Here is a 23,390-nt window from a genome sequence, read left to right on the forward strand (position 1 = left end):
TTTTTGTTGTTTAGTCGTTTAGTCGTGTCCGACTCTTCGTGACCCCGTGGGCCAGAGCACGCCCAGCACTTCTGTCTTCCACTGCCTCCCGCAGTTTGGTCAAAATTTAGACTATACATCTAAGTAATAAAATGGGCTTTTGTGTCAACCTATTAAATCATTCTTTTGGGTGACTGTGTGAAATTTAAACCGGTGCAGGGAACAGGCTAAAATTATGCTACAGTGCATACAATGTGTGGCAGATGTATGTGTGATAGTCAACTAAATTTTACTCATAGTAGACCAAATGAAATAAACAAGTCATGTTCAGTAATTGGGGTCTACTCTGAGTAAAACTTAGTTGAGCAGCACCCTGTGTTGCCACTTTTGCCTTCTGGCAACTGGTTCTTCACTGAAATCAGCTGTATTTCTTCTGGATATATCCAATAATTCTCAGTTATAGAAAAGGATTTTGTTTTCTGTTGGGTTCCTAAAAGGAAGTGATTCAATTATTTAGAATTCACAAAAATAATCGGGAACAAAGGACTTGCACCATCAACAACATACAAAAAAAGTGGTCACTGCTCTTTACTGAGGTAAGTTAACACAGCAACTAAAGTCTTTTCAGGCAATGAGCTGAATCTGTACTTAATGCTTCAATCATGGTTCTTAATGTTGGAAAGTATTCTGATACCAGTGGGAGACTCTTGTAAGAAGGCGAAATGCTGGAAAAGGAAAATGCAAATATTAATAGAAACATAGTCCATGACTTAAGTTTGAAATAAACCTGATATTTTGTATTTTTGCTTAAGCACTCCAAAAATGCTAATTTAACTCAACTGGAACTTTATTGCTCAAGTCTTGGGGCAAGTGACTACCTATGCATTTTGTCTTCAAAATGTTCTAGCATTAAAATACCAAGTTTCACAATAGTATGGTTCATTATTTCAGACATTTAACACCATATATTGTAGAAGAACTGTTAAGTAGATTGCGATGATAACTATCAGTGAAGGAAGCTAATTATCACCATGGTTCTAATCCAGAAAACCACAAAGAAATTTAATGTATTAGGTTATTTTTCCCTTCCGCTAGAGAGTAAAATGCCACACATGCAGACCTCTATGGTGTGCCAAATTCAAACAGTTCTTTCTAGTTTGGGTCTATTGCCTCATGTAACTTTAGCACTACTTAAATTTATAATAGGAACCAGGCCTTTTAGATGTGGTGGTTTAAGTTTAACAAGAACTACATTGTTATCACAAACTATATTTGAGTAGTGTCACAAGCAGCAGCCATAGATATATGGGCAGAGGGTGAAATGCAATAGCTGCCATAAGTTGGAATTTGTGAAAGCACTCTTCTGTTAACTCAACTTTTCAAAGTAACAAAGACTGCCTTTCTGAGGAAAGCTGGGACTTTTTTTTTTAGGACATGCAAAACCTTGAGCCAACATTAACAATTTTACCTTTTCAGATTCAGCCAATCTTTTGTCACTTTACTGAAGGCCTCTGATCCAGCTGCTGTCATAGCTTCAAAATCAATCAGCTGGAACACACATTAAATATAAACAACTAAATGCAAAAATAAGTGCACTGTCAGAACATACCCTCACATTTAGCACCATCGAAAAGGTATTTGTAATGGAAGTTGGAAGACGAGAAGAGCTGAACTGTATGCTTTGGATTTGTTTGCTTTAAATATGCTATTTTAGCAGTTGTGGTATAACAATGAAAGGCTGAAGTTGCTAGTATGATTTCAAGGGGGGGGGGGAGATTTAAAATTTAAAGAAAACCATCATCACAAGAGACAAGATGAGTGCGGTATAAATAATAAAGTATTATTATTATTGATGATGATGCTTCCTGTTGCAAGACACAAAGTTCCAAACTATTTTGAAGCAAAAAATGTGAAAAACTTCATTTGATCATAAAGAGAAGTTACTATTGTCCTAATAGCATAGAAACTATCATCTCATTTACAACACACTCCATCACTTCTAGCATCTGCCAAGAACAATAACAGGAACATTACCTAATGATAGTTAAATCTAGGAAATAGATTTACTAGGAAGCAAGTTCCACTGTGTGATATATCCAACACTGCACAAGAGGAAGTTCACTCATGCAATGGAAGTTCTTTTCCTATTCCCCACCCCACTGCCAAATGCAAATTTCCAGTTAGTTCTAGATGGTGCCCTAACCCTCCAGAGCAGGTCAGGGGGAAAGGGTAGGGTGAAGAACTTCTGCAAACGGTTCTCATTCCATTTGCAGGTAGACAACACTGGACATCACCTTCTGAGATTAGGATTGCTGCTTTATTTAATTATTTTGCTACACCAACAGTTTCCAGTCCATAGGGCTACTTCTCACATTGAAACAGGAATGCTCTCTCACACATCTCACTTCTTTTTCAAAATAACATGTCTTTATCTTTTGAGAAGTTGCAGGTATTCACAAACTGCTTCCTGAACATCTGCATTACTTCATACCTAGCCCCACATTATGCTTTAAATAACTTTTTTGGACACAGGTGTGACCTGCGGGAAAAACTTGGGTGTCACAAGCTGCTCTTTTCTAAATTTCAGGGCATATTATTCAGAGTGTACCTTTCCTTTTGGAATCTTTCCTGATACTTCTTTTCCACTTGCCATTAGAGCTCCCATGACTATTGAATAAGCCACCACACTGTGAAACAAACAAAAACAGAAGAAATAAAATGCACACAAAGCATTCCATGGAAACACAAGAACATATTTTACTGCTTTTAAAGGTTAAGAGATTCTCCATTTTCATAAATATTTAAAATCAATGCAATGTACTTGTGACCTGGCTGTATTAATTTCAATATTGCTATATCGAGCTTAATAGTGCAATCCTGTACAGAAGTAAGATGCATTGAGTGCAACAGGATTTACTTTCAAGTGTATTTTTAAAAAACTGCAGAGTGTAAGACAAGTTTTAAAGTTTTAACATGTCAAATACAAAATGAGAAATACATCTACAAAATGGAGAAAATGTTCTCTCATTAAAGATGCACACAAGAATAATATGACTGCCAACATTTATGTAAAAGTGTTTAGGACTTGGGGCAGGAGAAAGAAGAACTGGTAAGGTAAGATCTCATATCACTGTGCACAATGTAATCTTTATGGATACAGTTATTACATAAGAAGAAAGATACTAACCTGGACCCTCTGGACAGAGGCATTAAGTTATAGAAATAATATACGAGAGACAGGATTAGACTGCACACAGCATCCGACTCCTAAGAAAAATAAAACCATGTATTTAACATGAAAAATCAAAATAGCAATAGAAAACTGCATGCACCAAGCAAATTAAATTAAATGAATGGAATTTGTGGAAATAAACTGTTTTCATTCTGCAATATGCAGTATTTTATTATCTGTATAATTCTTTATTAAGTTGGTAGTTGTAGCATGACAAGAAGCAGCATTCAAGCAGGAAAAGGTGTATATAGGACAGTAAGCCATATAGACATGTTTCATTTGCTAAGGCCTTCTAAGCTTTGTATATAATGTGGTTGTTTCTCAAGCCGTGCTAAAAAACATTTTTTTAATCTGCCATGTTAATTTTGGGGGCGGGGGGGGGGTGTCAGATTGTGAGTTACCATGAATAGTAATGGAACAGAAAGGACAGATAAGAGATTTTAAAAACGGGTTGGATCCAGAGCTCCTGTGAGCAGAATTCCTGCTGGAAGAAGGTAGGGTGGGGATCAGATTTTAAGCCAATAGCTCTTGGGAGGAAAAGGCATCCATGTGTGGGAGGTGGCATTTGGGGGGAATGAGAGAAAAGAGCCTCCCCTTTCCTTCCGAGGGAGCTTCTGTTGTATCTCAGTGCGTTCCACAAATGGAAAAAGGCTGTTCACAGAAAGGACACTCTGGATCCAGCCCAACAAAAATAAATTTTAAAATGTTTAAACAATGCATTGCATTTAACCATAAATAGGAGTAATCTCTTAAATATTTTATAGTGATGGCATGTGTTTTAACTAATACTTTGTGTTGGACTGGTGCCTGGAAGCAGTAATGGGCTGGATGAGGGCCAATAAACTGAGGCTGAATCCTGACAAGACACAGGTCCTATGGGTAGGTTGGTTCTCAGGTCTGAGAATTGGCTGGACATATAGCTTTAGATGCATAGTCTGGGGTTGTGCTTGACCCTGCGCTCACTTGAGGCTCAGGTGACTTCAGTGGTGTGCTTGGACTAACATATATAAATAATTTTATTTGCTTGCCATCTTTCCAGAGTTAAAACTATGCTCAATGTGGCTTACAACATGAAAAAATACATAATGATGAACATAACAAAAATAGTCATAAACAAAAAATCAAAAAGTAAACAACCAAATTGAAACAATTTCCACATAAACAACATCCATAACAACATCTTAAATAAAGATACAAAAAATTAACAACAATAACAGCAACAACAACCCCCCACCCACCCATTGTGTCCAGTTTGGCTCTAAGAAAGTTGGTCTAAAAAACACTGACATGTGAAAATCAAGGGCAACATCTTACATGATGTTGCCCTTGAAGGGGATACAAAAGCTATAATTGGAGCAGAACGTGGCTGACAGAATGTGAACTGGTACGGTTTGTTGAAACATTTTGAAAAGCTGCCTATATGCTTCTGAGACAAAATTAAAGGTGCTGATGTTGACATGCCAAGCCTATGATGATGATGATGATGATGGTGATGATGACAATTTCCATACCACCCTTCAACCAGTGATCACAGGTTGGTTCACAAATGCCTTGGGATGCAAATATTGGAAGAAACATCTCTCTGTGTATCAGCCTGCCTGTGCTCTTAGACCTTTTGGGCTCATGATACTAAAAACTACCGTATTTTTTTGCACCATAACACTCACTTTTTTCCTCCTAAAAAGTAAGGGTAAATGTCTGTGCGTGTTATGGAGGGAATGCCTACGGGTGGCATGCCTACGGATTTTCCTCCTCTAAAAACTACGTGCATGTTATGGTCAGGTGCGTGTTATAGAGCGAAAAATACGGGTAATTACATAATGGAAGATCTTACCCCAGATTCTGCAGATGAAACAAGTAGTTTTCCTTTAGTAGTTAAGTCTTTATAAAGAGCATCTATTTCTGCATGATAGAGTTGTGTTCTTTCTTCTGTTGTCTGAGTTTCAACTGAAAATAGTATGTTCCCAATCCTGAAAATATATGTCTACATCAGAGGCATGTTTTAAAATAAACACATACATTCAACAACACATACATAAACAAACACATACAAATGCCTACAGATTATATATGATTGGTTATGTTGCTCTAAAATGTATTTCAATAATTTCCAGTTGAATATAGAAATGAGTGCAATGTTACTTTGGCTTTTGACCAAATATCAAAACTGAAAAAGCAACATAAAAAGACAAAGCAGATTTTTGTTAATTAGTTGGTAATATTTTTAATCTTTTTTTAAACACACACTCGCACAAATATGGCGAGATGATTATGAATGGGCAGAAGCAGGACCTGGTGGAACGGACCCTTTAGCTACTACATTGCCTATATAAAAATTTAGTGAGTATCCCTGAAAAGGAAAAATACAGAATATTGCTTTGATACCCCCCCCCCTTTTTTCACAGAAGAAGAGTTGTTATACTAGTATATTAATTGGGGAGCATAAGCAGCAAGAACAAGGGTGGGTAACATGTGCCATCCAAACTGTATACCTGAGAAGCTTCCAATATGGATAAGGATAAAACTATAATAAGTGTATACAACTTACAAGCTGTTAATAAAGTCTGTTAGGACATGTTTGCATGGATTATATGGGTGTAAATATATTAATTTAATACCACATTGAAGCACATAAAATGCAGCTTTGCTGACAAAGTTTACTACAGAAGGAAAACCAAGCATATTTGAAATCTGCCAAACCTTTGACTGCTATAACACTGTCTTCAATTTATTTTTTTTAAAAAATAATTAAAATAAAGACTAGTAAGCTTTTGCCTGTAGTTTACATGATATAAAATAGAAACTTAGCTTACTTATCTCCTGTTATGGTGATAGTAAATCCATCATACTCCTTTCCTGGATCTTTGAGGCTTGGGACTTTGGTGTTGACCGTGAATCCATCTCTTGTTTTACTGTGGAGCTGCTTTCAAACAAATATCAAAAAGTGGATTTCGTTTGTTTGTTCCATATTACAGTTAAGACAATTTCAGCTTTCCTTTATACTACATAGCTAGGTAAAGGGACCCCTGACCATTGGGTCCAGTCGCAGACACCTCTGGGGTTGCGGCGCTCATCTCGCTTTATTGGCCGAGAGAGCTTCCAGGTCATGTGGCCAAAACTATGGCAAGGTTTCTTTCCCATTAAAGTTTACATCTAACATGCATTTCTCTCTCTCACTGCTAAAAGAAGTTCACCTATCGCACTCAGGAGGGCTCCTGAAAGTATGGAAGGTTTGCTGTTTGTGGACTATGGCCTCCCTAAACATATGCAAATATATTAGAGCTCTTTTTAGGCATACCACACAACAGAGATGTGCTAAAAACATAGAAAAGATAATAGTTTTCCCTAGTTGTTGATACTTGGGCTATTTCATATTTTCCTGTTTAAATATCAGATGCATGTTGACATTCTTCTTCCGACATGGAAGTCAGGACCTGCACAGGAAAACCATTTTGTCAACAGTCTTTAGAGAATTATTGAATTATTCAGCTAACTGCTTTCAACTAATAGAAAACAGCACCCTCAAGGTTATACATTCAATCTCAGAGGGGATTATTTTTCGCTGAAACGGTTGCTAAATTGTGAAATTCTGCCAGTTTGACCCTATGAATAAGTAACACATGACCCACTCTGACAAAATGAAGTGTTGGCCTCCTACTCAAAGTTACTCACCTCTTTCATTTCATGCTATTTGTATCTATTCATTTATGCGGTATTTGTTAAGTCTTCCTTGTAATTACTTAAAATGCAGTAAGATCCATTGAGCTTATTTTCTTTACTATGGACAATTTTGCAATTAAAAACCCCTTCATCATTCCAAGAGACACTAATAAACACCCACAATTTGTTATAAAACACTGTAATACACAGAAAACTAGCTTGGAGTTTAGTGAGCTTTCCCTTGCAAAATGACCTTCCTCAGCAAACCCTCATTGTGTACTAGAAAAAAATCATATCCAAGTTTAAAATGGTAACTTTAAGTCCATTTCCACTTTCACATGAAATTTGAAGGATCATCACTAACTAATGTTGTTTCCATAATCTTATTTCTAATATTAACAAAAATACAGTTATTTTGCGGGATGGGAGAGGAATTGGGGGGGGGGAGATAGAAAGACTACCTTCATTATTGGGAGAAGATCTTCTACTTTTTGCACTTGCTCCAGAGCTTCTCGAACGTCTACTAGTTCTTTGTGGTTATTAGCACTAAATGGTTAGACAAAAGGGTTCAATAGAATTTCAAAAAAAAATCTAGTTTTTATATTAATGTGAACATATTCTAACAAGAAAACACAATAGCTTTTTAGCATACCTAGGTTATGTTACTGAGAAAATAACCTATACAAGATAACCTATTTATATACAAAGTTAAACCTGGTTGGCATCCGTGTGTCTTGGGAGACGATGGAAAAGTGTGCTGTGGGCGTAGAGAGAGATACAGGGGAGACATGTTTCACTGAAGCTGGGGCAGATGAAGGTGTCTGGTTGTGCTGATGCAGATGCACCACGGGATTTCTTCTCTTTGCGCTCTTCCCAATGGTCATTCCTCCACCAATCATCATTATGGATACTGAACTATCTGTCTGTCTCCAGGCACTGCTGTCATCTGCAAGGGATTCCCACATGGCAGGGTTCATGCATATCACTTTTGTAGACATTGTTGGCAGAGTTGGTCTGCCAATGGGCCTAGTGCCTGAAGTGGGCTCCCTTTAGAGCATGCCCTTGGAGATCCTACCATCTTCCATTCTGTGGACATGACCTAGTCAGTGTAGACGCTGCTGAGACAGGAGTGCAAGCATGCTAGGAATGTGGGTTTAGGAAAGCACATCTTTGATTGAAAATCTGTCCTGCTATGTGGTATCCAAAATCTTCCTGACACAGTGGATATGGAAGGCATTGATGCATCACTCCTGATGGTTGTAAGTTGCCCACAACATACTTCCATAAAGCAGCATGCTCAACATGCAAGTCTGGTAGACCTTCATTTTGGTATTTGCAATTTCCTAGGATATTAGTCTTTGTCAGGTAAGGCTGAACTCCCTGCAGGCTTGGGCAAAACAGTTGATAAGTCTCAGTAGAGCTTCCTCAGAGTGCACTGTGAGGCTGTGTCATCTGCAAGCAATGTCTCTCAGATAAGGACCCGCTGCACTTTTCTTGGTGCAGGGACATGCCAGATTGAACTGACCCCCATTGCTCCTTGAATGAACACACCGTCTTCAGTCAAGCTGAATGCATATGAGAGCAACAGGGAGAAGAATATGCTAAAGAGAGTTGGGCGAGAACACAGCCCTGTTTCACACCACTCTTTATAGTTTAATGTTATAATGAGCCCGTGTCCCCTTCTCTGATGTGACTGCAAGGAGACTGAAAGCATTTGCTTCCATTTTCAACTAATCATGGTTGTCAGTAGGTATGAAAGGGCTAAACTGCCCTTAGTTTTACCTACAGTTTATCTGATTAAGGCAACCTCAACCATCATTAAAACTAACCACAGTCTACCATTATGTCCAAACTGGGACAAACACATCTGATCTCATCAGAGCTGCTCCACAGGAGGAGCATGGGAACTTGAGGCTCATCCATGATTATTTCCACAGCAATAACTAAAATATAGTTTAGAGTTATGTTGAACAAGGCAGACTGAAGCAGTACATACTGTTATTACTACACCTTTCCCTTCCTGATATTGTCCTGTGTTAAAAATATATATGTTGACCCGTTGTTCCATCTTTCTATTTTCATTTGTAATCTTAATATATATGTATGTTCTACCCCACCCTTAAAGGATTCTGGAACAGTGACTGACTCTTAGGGTGAAATAAAGTGGCATCTTCATAGTCACTGAGTGAGCTTCACCACTGAGCAAGGGCATTTCCCATATTCAACTTGACACTCCAGCTGCTCTTCAGCTTTTACTCCTTACACATTCATGCTTCCATTTCTTTACTCTTCATCATCTTCTCTCCTGTTAAGACTTTTAAAAAACAATTATCTCAATAAATACAAATTAGTTTTCTTCTCTTGGCTCTTTTTTAGTCTTCTTTCCCCTTTTGCTGCTACTCCATTCTCTTCTATGTTGATAACAAAAATAGATCTTCTAAAATCTTCTTCTTCAGCATTCTCATTGGCCTGGCTTTCCCTGACCATAGTTTATACCTTTCCTTCATCATCTTCAAACTTGCCTCAGCCTCCTGGCTGCATACAGTCAATCTGACAGTCAGAACTGCCAACGTCCAAGTTTTCAACGTTGCTATATTTTGATAGTTTTGTCTCCTGCTACTGGAAAAGCATTTGTTTATTCTCTCATATATTTTTTTTTTTTTGTTTGCCAGTTTTTCAGCTTCAGCCTCTCCTCTCTGTTCTTAACTCTGTTGCCCATTCGGTTTATTCTGTATCTCAATTTGCCCATATTTTTCCTGCGTTACATCCATTTATTGAAATTCATCTCCTTATCAGAAATTATTCGTTACTATGCTTTTACCTTTCAGCCCCTCCTTCTCTGTCACCCTTTTTCTTTCTCTCTCGCTGCATTATTATCTTTGCTCAGCCAATGCTTTCTTCTTTGAAAAATCTCAAGTCATTTCCATTTCACGTTTCCATCATCACTTGCTCTCTTTTCTCTGAACTTCACTGACACCTGAAATCTGCACCCTTCTGCTTTTCAATTGTTTATGCAATGTTTCAAACCATTTCCTAAATATTTGGTTCTAATCTCTTCTTTCCCTCCCCATGGTCTCATCTTGTTCAGATTTTAAGCCTGCAGGCAGGTTGTTTTAAATATTACTGTGCAGCACCTAATTCTTGAACACTATTTAAAAATTTGCCGTATTAATGCAGGAAAAGGAATAATTTATTTACCTATGATAAACAAGGATCCTGTCTTTGATAAAATGAAGCATCTTTTCAAAATATTCCAGATATCTTATGTTAACAATTTGTCCCCTGCAGAGAAGAACATTTTTAAAACGGGACATTAAACAGATAGCAAGCATTTACATACCATTTGTGAAAGTACATATAAGATTTCTATGTGGTAAAACACTGGAGTTCAAACTTTGTTCAAGGGGCTCTACTTGCCAGAGAACTTTTGTGCATTGCAAAGCATTATGGACATGTTATAGCAAAAACCTGTGTGTTTCTACTTAGAAGGGTTCCATGAGACTCATTGGGTTCAATGAGACTTTGAAATAATGGAACTTACTGCTGAGTAAATTAGCATAGATTGCACTGTTAACAGAACATTTTTCAAGTGATATTTACAAGGCAACTTTGACAAATAGCAGATTGTACCACACAGTTTTAATCTTTGATAATTTGTGTATTCTCTTTAAAAATATTAAACTGACAAGAGTCAATGTTAGCATTTAGAAGAAAAAGGATGTAACTATATAAAATTAATTTGAGTTTTATTTTGTTTCTGTACTGAGGTTGTCTTTACAGGCAAGCAGACTTAAGAAAACTGGGAGCAATACTTATTAGGTCCTACATCTATAAAACATTATTTATAATATTGAAGTCTTAAACTTGAGCCCTTTGAACTTATTGAGCTACTCAACATTATGCATGCACTGGAAAGCTGTAATCATTTTAGGCATGGGAATATTTCACCTAATACAACTTTTCAGCCCTGCTCAGGATATGGTTACACAGACTGCCCATAATTCATCAATATTTTCCCCCAAACCAGAGCCATTGAAATGAAATGAATGAAAACTCATGCACTGATCATTCATTTCAAGATTTATGCCCACTGGATTATATTTGCTTATATCTATTTAAACTCTCCAGCTAAATTTTCATTCTGAGCACTGCTTGCAAACACGAATTTTTGTTTTCCATCTAGAATGTTGTTGATGTAATTGTCCAAACATTCATGAACAGTAAAAAGATATGTCTAGGGCGCAGCTAGCCACACAAACACATATACCAAAGGCAAAACTACATACCATTATTGCACTTGTTGAAGTCCCTTCTCGTTTCCAAGTCTACAAAACAAGATTTCATAGAGCAAGCTTTATAGCCGCAAATACCAAGAGACAAAGCTACTTGTCAATCACAGGGGTTAATTAGGCCACTTGTCTTTAATTTCACTTACCTGAGCCAGTGGTGCTTAATTAGTTTAATTAAACCTGCTATGACTAAACAAGAACTGCATAATAATAGTGATGAAAAGAAGCCTGGAAAAAAGTGGCAGCTTAAGGCAGATTCATCAATGCAGTAAATGGAAAAGCAAGAATCATATTAGCAGAATATCATAGTTCCAAATTATTTATTCAAACTTTCCACTTCTAGCACAACCCACTGCTGCCTGTCAAACACTTTCTATGCTGATGACAAGACATTTCACACTACAAAATAAGCTATGATGGATCTAGTAAGAATGCAGTGAGTCTACAAGTGAATTAGAAGTTACCACACTTTCATGGTAGGCCTTGTAGTTATGCAGTCAGCATATATCTATGCCAAGCAGATTTTAGAACTTGACTTTAGATTTTCAGAAAAGTTTCATATGGATCTAGTTAAAGAATATAAATGAAGTCAAGGAAATAAAAATCGGAAGGACCCAAACTGAGTGTAAAATTTCCAGCTTGTACAGTGAAAGGTTGATGCTATTGGTAAAGATTGGACAAAGAAATAGAAATAGAAGTAATTGGTCAAAGCAAGAATGCAAGAAGTTCTTACTAGGAAACTTACAAACTTTGGCAGCTTAAATATATGCTCCTTAGTCTAAACCCCTGTGATTGACAATATTTTTGTAGTGTTCTCTGCCTTTCCTTCTTTGTGGCTGCTCTAATACCAGATATCTTGTTTTGTAGTATAGGGGAAGAGGGAACATACAACAATTGCTAAGCTATGCTTTGAAGAGAAGTGGGCTTGTGATGAAGCATAATACAATAATGAATCAGCTGTGCTGCATATATTACCTTTCAGAAATGCCTGGCAAGATTTTAAGTGTAGCTGTGGGTTTCTGTGTAGGAAAAATACCTAACAGAAGGCAGTACTGAAAGATATTGGATTTATTTGTTGGACTCCAAACAGTGTAGATGTACAATTCCAGCTCCTCAGGAAAAGGAAAAGAAATATCTAAAGGGGGCTATAAAACATGCAATACATTACATACCCATTTGAAGAAGAAAATGTCAGAATACAAGTTCAGAAATCCCAACACCGAGAACTCCTATGTGCAAAATGTGTGATTCTGGCACAATTTCTTATGCAAACAAGGTTTCACTAAAGCATCATACCTGATTAGATTGATGTGATTATTAAAGCCTCTGCTAAGACTTTGAGCTGGCATTTGGTCTAACCACAGTACAGGCTGGTCTGGGTCAGCTATCCTGTAAAGAGACACAACATCAACACTGCTTACAGATTTGGTAGTTGTATTAATTCAGGTTTAATTTTTTCATCTATTTTTAAAGAAAGCTTTCATTGCTTTCTTCCACCTACAATAATGGGCTAACCTCAAGAGTTAGAGGAAATTAACTTGGAGATCAGAATCAAACTAATTCCTAAGGGATGTGGGGCAGTGGTGGTGGGAACCTGGGCAACCAATGTGGACTTGGGGGGGGCACCTCACCATAACACAGCACCAATAATGAAACCCATGGCCAGCAGCACTGCCTGGGAATGCACCCCAAATGCTGACCTGGAAGCCCTCTTACAGTTGCAAAAACATAAGCATAGGAGGAGGATTGGGGCCCGACTGCAACACGTCTGCATTCAGAAGACAGCTGGCAACACTGCCAAGGAAGAGAATGGGAAGGACAGAGAGAATGGAGAATCACTGAGCCTTTACATCTTACAAAACTGGTTAGCTCTTCAGGAAATCAAGGTTATCTTGGTGATGTTCTGTACAACTATTGCTATAACCAAATCTGAAATGTTAAGAGGAATGAAATAATGGACTTAACTTTATTTACTTTAGTTTGCAAGGAGAAAGAACTTTTGTTCCTTGATCTAAGAAGTTGGATTAAAGATTCAAGTTATGCATCGCCCTATATGATACACAATGGGCATACTACTATGAAATGTAAAATTGGAATTTGCATAAGGGGTGAAGTAGGGGGAGGAAAGCATTGTGAAAGAGAGAAAAGAAAAACCCAACATGCCTGGGTCAAGCAGTATAGGAAGGTCCAAACACTATGATTTGCCCTGTGGCCTCCAGCCTCCAGGGATGGCCCTTATTAGAAGAATTAAACAGGTTTTGTGAAGTAGTCACACAGACAGGGCTATAAATCATGTAATCAACAGCAGAAGTAATGATGTAGGAACCACAAAAATCTATAAATACTTCCTCAGTTCACTTTGCCTCTGCCTTTATAAAGTCAATACTTGCTTAGCCTACAGTTTAGTACTCTTGATAATAATAATTCACAAACTAGATTTCTTTCTTTATTACCTTCGCCATTTCACAGCAATGTCAAACATATCTCTCCACTGCATCAGCCTGGTTTTTCCATTAATTCGTACTTTCGAGTTCACCCACGTTCTCTGTACAGCTTGCATTACTTCTATCACAGCTAGCCCCATTGCTGAACAACAAACAGAAGTAGGTTACCAGTGAAGCCCACTCACATTTATACTTGACATCTAAACGTGAGGCAGAAGCTGAAGCATCAAAATAGTGCAATTCTATGCATGCCCTTGAGGGACGCGAGTGGCTATATGGGTGAAACCACATAGCCTAGGACTTGCCGATCAGAAGGTCGGCGGCTCGAATCCCCGCGACAGGGTGAGCTCCTGTTGCTCGGTCCCTGCTCCTGCCAACCTAGCAGTTCAAAAGCACTTCAAAGTGCAGGTAGATAAATAGGTACCGCTCCAGCAAGAAGGTAAACGGCATTTCCGGGTGCTGCTCTGGTTCGCCAGAAGCGGCTTAGTCACATGACCCGGAAGCTGTACGCCGGTTCCCTCAGCCAATAAAGTGAGATGAGCGCTGCAACCCCAGAGTCGGTCATGACTGGACCTAATGGTCAGGGGCCCCTTTACCTTTACCTTATGCATGCCCTTACTATGTTCAGTAAGGCTTACTCTCTAAGTAAGTGAGCATAGAATTGCAGTCTAAGAGATGCAAGTGGATGACTGCATAGGATCTAATATTTAATATCACTGGAGGTTGCTGCCTCATTAAGTATTCACACTTTACAGTACATAATGGACTGTAATAGTAGTTTTCTTTTATGTATGAATAAGCTGAACTACCATATGAATAGAGCATGTTTTATTGCTGACTATCCAATGCTAATCACAGCAAGCGCCATTATACTTTTAATTCCATATTTCAATAAAGTTTTTCCAGTGTACCTCTATGTACTCTCTTGTTTGGAAGAAATCCAGGGGTCTCATATTGCATTAGGGAACCCAACTGATCAGCAACACATATAATCTCTTGCATTTCGGGTTTATAGTTTTCAAATTTCTGAAGTAGTACATCCCTTAAAATCACAAATAAAGCCAGGATTAAATATCAAGATGATTTCTTACATAGATTCTATATTAGTAGCAGCCCGTGAGATAGACAAACATTAGAAATATGGTTTAAGATTACCAACCCCTGCCAAGGTTTATTGCAACTTTCCTTTTTATAACTCTATTTGGGCATAAATAAATAAATAAAATTGTCCACTAGCACCTTAGAGACCAAATAAGTTTGTTCTGGATATAAGCTTTTGTGTGCATGCACACTTCTTCAGATACACTGAAACAGAAGTCACTAGACCCTTATATATAGTGGGAGGGTGGGGTGGGTTTTTTCTCATAAGGGTAGTAGGAGATGGGTGATTGACCCAATGGATATGGTAAACCTGTTGACTGTTAACGACTGCAATTAGTCCTACAGGAAAACTACTGTGCTATTTCTTTTCTGATTGAGTCTTACTTACTTTGCCAAACCTTTATTAGGCATTGCAAATATAGGCCATCATAAAACATCCATATATATATTTATATATACAAATAAACAGGCATGTAAAATATTTAATAACGAGGATTTTTGGTGGAGTTTCTTTCCACTCTAAGAGATACTACTGACAAAAACTCAGCCACCCTGGCAGTTACTTCTGGGTTAATGTCAGACCAATAGAATATGATATTTTCATTGTGCCATGATGTTAGACTACCCCAAAAAAAGAGGATAGCAAGCATTTACATAGCGGTTGTACAATGGACAGTAGAAAATAATACCTTCTACAGTGTCCAGCAAATTCGAAAAACATCCGCAATGTCTATCATTTCTGGAGATGTTTAAATATCTGCCCTTGATGAAAGCTGAGGGGAAAATATTCAGTCGGGGTAACATAAAGGCTCTGTGTTGGACTGGAATTATTAATTTTGTAATATAAGTGACCCTGTTATCTGTTGTATTTAAACCATAGAAGTCATGGGATCTGATGGAGTTCAACAAACATATTGAAAGGTCAAGGACCGCCTGTTCACATCCATCTAAAGGAGTCTTAACTTCTGCTTATCCTGCCAGCAAGAATACCAAGATCACAACTTCCAAGAGATCCCCTGAACAACCAATAGTTAAGCAGCCTCTAACAAATAATCTAACAAATTCTGTTTCAGAGATCATCGAGTTGCTTTCCAGAATTCTTTCATTTGCAGGAATGTCACATGCTATACAGAGTCCTTAGCTTCTGAGGAAATACAACTGGGGGGAAAAAGAATAATCCAGAGTTGCCTTTCTTAAGTGAAATGACAGCTCCAGAGCCACAACACACCTTAAAATTTGAATTGTTGTGAAAAATAAATAAAAAAAATCGAAACATTTGCAGAAACTGTTGTTTATAGTACAGACTAAAGGGCATACTGTAGAACAATGAAGCCACTTTCTGCACTAGCTTTTCATTATTTTGGACCTCTAGGATTGTTGAGGTATTTGGTTTTCCTCAGTTTCAAGAACAAAATGGACCATAAATTAATATTACTTATTAGGCTGTCCACCAACTAAGTCCCCTTGGCAGGTTAAAAAGTTATGGATCAATAATACAACCAAACAACATATATTAAACATCATAAACTAACTCAGTAAAACCAACATAAAACCCAACACCAGCACAAAACCAGTATAAAAGTAGTATAGAACAGCAAGAAACTAGTATTGGGAAATTGGTGCTAGAAATCTGAAATACAACAAAAAACATAAAGGGTTATGACTAAGTCATACTCAGAGTAGTTCATTTATTTCAATAGGTCCATTTTCAGCAGAACACATTTTTGGAGTTGGTGCAGGCTAGAAATCAACTTGTACCTGTTACAAACACATTCTATAAAACCATAGATTGTATTTGAAGCCATGCGATTAAAGTTAAACCTTGAACTACCACTAGCAAACATTTCCAGTAGAGCCCAAGAATTGGTAAATTTAGTTACCGTATTTTTCGCTCTATAAGATGCACTTTCCCCCTCCTAAAAAGTAAGGGGAAATGTGTGTGCGTCTTATGGAGCGAATGCAGGCTGCGCAGCTATCCCAGAAGCCAAAACAGTGAGAGGGATCGCTGCGCAGCGCTCCCTCTTGCTGTTCTAGCTTCTGGCTTAGCCGTGCGAAGCCTCTTCAGGGTACGGGGAGCCTCTGGGCTTTTCTGGGAGGTGGGGGAAGGGATAGGGCAGCCCCTCTGTCCCTTCCCCCACCTCCCGCAAAAGCCTGGGATAGCCGCACTCCCTTTAAAGAGCTGCGCGGAGCGTGTGTGCGGCTCTTGGGGGCTTCTCCCTCCTTGGGGAAAAGTCTGCAAGTGCCTCACACACGCTCCTCGCAGCTTGTGAAAGGAAGCGCTGAGCAGAGCCTGGGATGCATACAGGCTCTGCTCAGCGCTCCCTTTAAATAATCCCCCCCTTGCATTCCCCCTCTAAAAACTACACGCATCTTATGGTCAGGTGCATCTTATGGAACAAAAAATACGGTACAGTGGTGTCCCGCAAGACGAATGCCTCGCAAGACGGAAAACCTGCTAGACGAAAGGGTTTTCCGTTTTTGAGCTGCTTCGCAAGACGAATTTCCCTATGGGCTTGCTTCTCAAGACGAAAACGTCTTGCGAGTGTTCCGATTTTTTTCCGCTCCCCCCCTTTTTCTAAGCCGCTAAGCTAATAGCCTTTTAGCCGCTAAGCCTTTAATAGCTGCTAATCCGCTAATAGCGCTAATCCACTAAGCCGCTAATAGGGTTGCTTCGCAAGACGAAAAAACCGCAGACGAAGAGACTCTTGCGAGGCACCACTGTACTTACTTTATATGTGGTTGTAGTCCTGGCTGTTCTTCATAGTCTTCTATGAGAAAAGGAAGATTTTTGGCCCAGTGATCTTTAAACTTCCCAGGAAGATCCATATCTATATTGTATTCTGTAAGTGGGGTATCAAGGTGGGCATGCAGATAGCGAGAATATTCTGTGAAGGAAGTAAATATCATTTAGCCCCTTTTCCTGCAAGTCAGCTTAAATGATCTCTAGGCAAAATGCTTTTCAAGCGATCTGCAGTGCTGAAGAAAAATACGTAAGGAGCTCATATGAAGTTGCTTTATACTGAGCTGGATTCATCTAGCTTGGTCTTGTCTACACTAAGTGGCAGTGGCTCTTCGGGGTTTCAGAAAGGCATTTCTCCCAGCCCAACCTGGAGATGCTAGGGATTGAACTGGGACCTTCTGCACATGCTCTACCACTGATCTATGGCTCTCCCCCAAATCCACACACAAACTACAACCATGTCACTGTTTACTGTTTACATGCTGTAACTGGGGACCTTTCCATACAAAAGCACTGTACTTCCTTAAAGTAGTATAAACTTGTGGATCATTTCCCTAATATTTCTTCCATTAGCAGAGATTCTTTAAGTGAGGAACTTTCATCACTGCAACCACTAAACCTTACAACTTCACAATGCCATTTCAATGTACTCTACTTGAAGAATTTTTGGGGGGATAAATTTTCTAAATAATTAAAATAATATGTCTCATTTTCCTTGAAATACATACTTAACTCTTTGGCAAACTGTATCCAATTGATCAGGGTACATATGGACAACTGCACAAATTCAGTCTTTATTAAGGAAAAAATATCCTGAGCCAATAGTTACGTAAGTAGTCATATACATAACTTTATATTTTCAATTAAAAACAAATCTACAGAAAGGGCATGCCAATTAGCAATAAATTTCATGGATAGCTAGGATTGATGTACAAGCCTAAATAAGTACTTTTTACCACCGTATGTAAACCTGAAAAAAACTTTCTGCTATGTTTTCTTTGAGGTAAGAAAGCTGTAAAGAATTTCACAGTACAGTACGTACAGCAATTTTTAAAAAAATGTGCACAAATTTGATACTTAAGTTAACATAGGTTTCAGCAGTGCTATTTTTCTAGAAAAAGAGGTGCTGGAACACACCATGAACCTTGTTCTCTTATAATGGCAATGGTGCCCACCCGAGAGGTGCCGGAACTGAGTTCTAGCTGAAAAAAGTCCTGGATCTAGGTATGAAACAATGAATATTTCATTAGCAGCAACTTACCTCTGAGGTATTTCACTTTCAGGTACTCTGTACTAGCTTTCTGACCAGGCAAAGGATCATTTAACATAACTTTAGTTTGAGCTTTTATTCCTTCATAAAATTGCCCCATAGCAACGTGACTAAGACCTTTCATATACTGGCACACCTCATTATATGGTTCTAGTTGCAGACACCTCTAGAAAATTGAAAAGAGAATAATCAATACATTTGTGAGATTGCAGATATACAAACCACAGATCTTTATTTACTCTTTATCCACACATCCACAACAGTAGAAAAGTAATTTGTCCCAGCCATCTTGAGTCTATGTGGAAGTTAGAAGAAAAGGAGAAGCGATGTGCCAGTTTTTAAAACAAACAAGCAGAAACCTTCCACAGGGGAAAGGCTTTTGTCCAGTCCATTTCTACTGTTATCCACTGGACAGAAATTTCAAGACAGTCTTTCAATCTAAAGGAAGCCCTCAAGAAGGCTGCAACTTTTCTTATATATGACAGTGAACATGAAAGTCTTTTTGATTGTATGCACATTTGAGAGCTTAGTAGCCTAAAGTTGTCTCAGTTATGTATGTATGTTTGTTTGCATATATAATAACCACACACAGCACAGACAGATATGAGTATATATGATGGAACTGCTGTAACTCGTCACAATTGCTTACCTTAAAGTTTTTCAGAGCTTCATTCAGGCTACCATGATGATAAAGCATCATTCCCCCAAGTTGTATTGTCTGAACGTGATTTTGATTTAGCATCAGTGCCTTTTGAAAGTTTTCTGTAGCAGCTTCAAAGTTACCAAGCTCTCTAAAGTGATAAATAAATAGCAAAAAACAGCAATTAAAATGTTTATTTAGCTAAGTTGCTATTTACTGAAATTAACCAACGTGGGCTCTAAAAATCAGTATCATATTAAAAATATTTTTAACAATAAATCTGTGATTTTTTTCAAGCAGCAATCTTACATGCATGTACTGAAGATTAGGCCGCAATTGTTCCTACTCCTTAGTAGATATGTATCTGACTGTATTGTCTAATTTAAGATATAAAAAGACCAGTCAGGAAAATGACTTTGAAAGTATATATTATTTAAGGCAAAGGAAGTCTTTTTACTCCAAAGTAATCTTAAAATAACTTGCCCCCCTCATTAAATTATTGGAATTACGTTTCAGTCTCATATAATATCACTAAAGTGATATCCGAACATTTTAACAAACCAGCATAACACAGCCTGGATGAAAACCTCCCTTCTATATGTTCCTTAAAGAATTCACATTTGAGGGTCAAAGAGTGAAATGTAAATGCATTTTGCTTACCGATAGGCCTGCCCCAGACTTTTATATGCATCAATAAAATCTGCTTTCTGCTTAAGGGCTTCTTTGAATGATTCAATAGCTTCCTGGGTAAAACACAACCATTTACTCTTGTTAATTAAAATATTGTGCTATTAAGATTAAGATTCCTATTGGGATTTTTGAATAATTATGGAAATACTTTGTGGGAGATCTGTACAGGTAAACACAAGGCAATACATTGGACAATATATTTATAACTGCATGTGCAAAAATGTCCTCAGAGACTGAAATATGAAATGTCCAAAAAGCTTAGTCTCTCTTAGGATCACACAACCAATCTACTAATATACATTTCTGTTATCACAAATTTGCCTAAGGTCTATCAACCAAATGATAAACTCAACAAATAACTAACATCAGGGACAGGAGTGGGGGACTAAACAACTTTAAAATCTCTCTAGACTGTTCTATATTTATTTATCAGATATTTTAAGCACCAATCCAAACACTCAAATAGATGTAATGCCAACTGATAAATTAGATACATGTAATTATTTGATACAATTATGTTACTGTGAAGTCTCTTAGATACAAATTAAGGTAGTTACTGCTGAAACATTTTGAATCTGACATGTCAAAAGTGTTCCATTCTCATTAAACAACTCTGTTACAACTAACAGCTGTGAAAAGCTATGTAAAGGCCCCTGTCTGGACCTTTGGAAAGACACCTGGAGTAGATAAGGCTAAACACTCTGGATTGGAACAATCATAAAGCAGACTTTGTTAATTGCTAATGGTAACATACCTCCAGCTAAAGGGCAGTATATAAATTCAATAATAAACAAACAAACAAACAAACAAGCATATGCATTCATCACACATATAGTAGAAATTGCACAGTTATTCAACATAATTACCTTTAGAAGTCCTCTATGAAAAAATGTTAAACCTTTGTAAAGCATAGCTATAGGCTGGTTTTTGTTTAGTTCAAGGGAGTTCTGAAAGTCTTCATGGGCACTTGAATAGTCCTGTGACAGAAAAACAACTTCCATCAGACAGAAAACTGCTAGATTGAACACAAAGGCAACACAAACAATGTTGTAGTTACAGGATACCAAGCCTTCCATATCACAAAATTATTAACTCTTAAAAGGGAAAAAACAGTTTATGGTGGTCTTGGGCTACAATCCTCGACCTATTACTTGGGAGTTTCACTGAATTCAGTAGGTTGCAAAAGAAATATGTTCCCTCTATTTTTATAATGGTTCCAGGGGAAAAGCAACCTAAATTATGGTAACTGAAGAAACTGGAGTGATAATAAGTCAAGAAAAGTCCCCAGAAATAATCTGCTGCCAAAATCTCTACAGATATCAGCTGTTCCTTCTACTTTTTGAAATAATACTTTTGTAACTAAGTTGGTGCTCTAAAAGAATGAAACTTTTTTTTTAAAAAAAAAATTGTGTTCGGCCTTGAACTCTTTAAAGAAGTAGTAGTGTATATGTGCCTTAAATAAACAAATTAAATGCTTTTAAAAAATCATCACGAAAATTGCTTTTGTACACCCTTCCTGCAAAAATAGGTGCTGAACAAAATTATGTATCAGCAGTTTCTCTCAGTCTAAAATACTTGAATCTGTTTCCTCAGACAGATTCTGTAAGGCTATCTTGTTGCAAGAGATCGGGCAAGAGAATAGGCGATCTCCCCCTGCCTCCCAAACTCAGTTCTCTTTAAAGGAGATAGATAGAATAGCTTGTAGCTTATAATACATTGCAAATATGACCCTTGAGACTAAGCACCTATCCCAGCTCATTCTCTGCAGGTGCTCAACTGAAAACTAACCTCAGATATGAAGTAAAGAGTACCTCTGTGTCGGTAAAGTCGTGCGGAGGGTTTTAGCTGAATAGCTTTAGTGAGGTCAGCCAGCGCTTCACTCATTTGACCCAGAGGAGACAGTATCTGTAAAACCAAGATAATACTTTGAGCAAGATTGTACAAATAATCCTTCATTTTCAAAATGATTTTAGGTAGCAATATGTAATAACTATGCACAAAAAATTAATTTTGCGTTGAGTAATTAAACAAGTGCATTATTTACATAAAAAAGTTGTACATTAAAATTGGAGATTGGAGCACATGCATATATTACATTACATCTATTTAACTTTAAAAAGCAGACTAAGTCCTATTAATTTTGTCAGGTATTAAAGGGCTGAAGGAGAAAAAGTGGGTTTGGGTTTTACTGAAATGACGTATTTCTTCCTACTAAATTTTTTCTAAGCCCATCTGTATAGCTTAAAAGAAAATTGTTGCATTTATTATTACAAGCATCCTTCTATACATTAACAAAGAAAATGAAGAGTTAATGACATTCACGGACCCTCTGAAGGCTGACAGCTACAAACACTAGTGTAATTATGCTTTTCAATAGAAATAAAATACCGGTCAACAATAGAAAGTGTCCTTTCATACTGCATCACGGTGTGGTACGCTGGTTTGACATCATCTGATAGGAAGCGCCTACAGAGCATGGTGAATACAGCACAAGATATTATGGGCTGTCCCGTGAATCCGCTGGATGAAATAGCGGAAGAACGTTGCCTCAGGAGAGTGAGTAGCTTTGGTATTTTTATTCTATTTTATTTTTGTCTTAATGTATTGATAGCTGTATATTGATTAACATCAAATCTTAATTCATATATTATTAGGAATATGACCAAGAACTTTCAACAATAAACATATAGAAACATACAGAAAATAACTGGATAAACAAAATAACAATAAGGTATAGATAAGGTATAGACATCAGAAAATCTTTTAAAAGTGGAAGAAATACCTCTGCTCGCTGCTCAAACACTTCAGCTTGATCTGGGACCAGACTAATGACTCTGCTCAGCTCAAACAAAGCTAGCTCTGCATTTTTTATATCCTTAAAAATGGGGGGGGGGGAAATATGTAAGTAACAATGTATGCTTAGTCATAGGGAGGTTATGGTGACAATTTTTAAATGGTACAACACTCAGTGAATCAAAATTCTTGGTTTCATCATGGAATATTTTGATGTGTGATAAGAGTCACATACATGCAACATCAGAACAAACAAGGCTAAGTATTCCAGTTACTATGGGACCATCGTGAATCTGCTATTGCCAGGGCTGGCCTGCCCATGAAGCACCATGAGGCAACTGCCTCAGATGGTAGAAGGGAAATAAAAATCTTTATATTTTATCGTTATTGTAGTTGCAAAAATAATATGTATCCTAAAAAGCAATCGGAAGTGAAGGGACTGTACAAATAACTTCTGGGTTTGGAATAAGTACATTCCTCTTGAGCAAAAATCATTGGCTAGAGCAGGGGTTGTCAACCTGGTCCCTACCACCCACTAGTGGGCGTTACAGG

The 23,390-nt window shown here is 37.7% G+C and overlaps 1 protein-coding gene across 3 annotated transcripts in view; it reads right to left on the reverse strand.

Moving 5' to 3' along the window:
- Positions 1 to 543: 543 nt before the first annotated feature.
- The window catches only part of TTC13 (tetratricopeptide repeat domain 13), a 28,583-nt gene continuing 5,736 nt past the window's right edge, over positions 544 to 23,390 (reverse strand). For 2 of the 3 annotated variants that reach the window (XM_082217003.1, XM_082217005.1), the window contains 18 exons: positions 22,828 to 22,920; positions 21,834 to 21,950; positions 20,912 to 21,022; positions 20,016 to 20,098; positions 19,365 to 19,506; positions 18,707 to 18,881; positions 17,434 to 17,590; positions 14,516 to 14,646; positions 13,614 to 13,746; positions 12,457 to 12,549; positions 10,070 to 10,153; positions 7,333 to 7,417; positions 6,025 to 6,134; positions 5,046 to 5,181; positions 3,167 to 3,246; positions 2,588 to 2,666; positions 1,448 to 1,527; positions 544 to 704 (listed from right to left, as the gene is read on the reverse strand). In XM_082217003.1, coding sequence (XP_082073129.1) covers positions 593 to 704; positions 1,448 to 1,527; positions 2,588 to 2,666; positions 3,167 to 3,246; positions 5,046 to 5,181; positions 6,025 to 6,134; positions 7,333 to 7,417; positions 10,070 to 10,153; positions 12,457 to 12,549; positions 13,614 to 13,746; positions 14,516 to 14,646; positions 17,434 to 17,590; positions 18,707 to 18,881; positions 19,365 to 19,506; positions 20,016 to 20,098; positions 20,912 to 21,022; positions 21,834 to 21,950; positions 22,828 to 22,920 — 2,001 coding nt within the window. In that variant the 3' untranslated portion in view covers positions 544 to 592. The remainder of the gene's footprint in view (positions 705 to 1,447; positions 1,528 to 2,587; positions 2,667 to 3,166; positions 3,247 to 5,045; positions 5,182 to 6,024; positions 6,135 to 7,332; positions 7,418 to 10,069; positions 10,154 to 12,456; positions 12,550 to 13,613; positions 13,747 to 14,515; positions 14,647 to 17,433; positions 17,591 to 18,706; positions 18,882 to 19,364; positions 19,507 to 20,015; positions 20,099 to 20,911; positions 21,023 to 21,833; positions 21,951 to 22,827; positions 22,921 to 23,390) is intronic. The other variant, XM_082217004.1, reaches the window with a different exon arrangement.

Source organism: Podarcis vaucheri (assembly GCF_965113315.1).
Source record: "Podarcis vaucheri genome assembly, chromosome: 3".
NCBI classification, from domain to species: Eukaryota; Metazoa; Chordata; class Lepidosauria; order Squamata; family Lacertidae; genus Podarcis; species Podarcis vaucheri.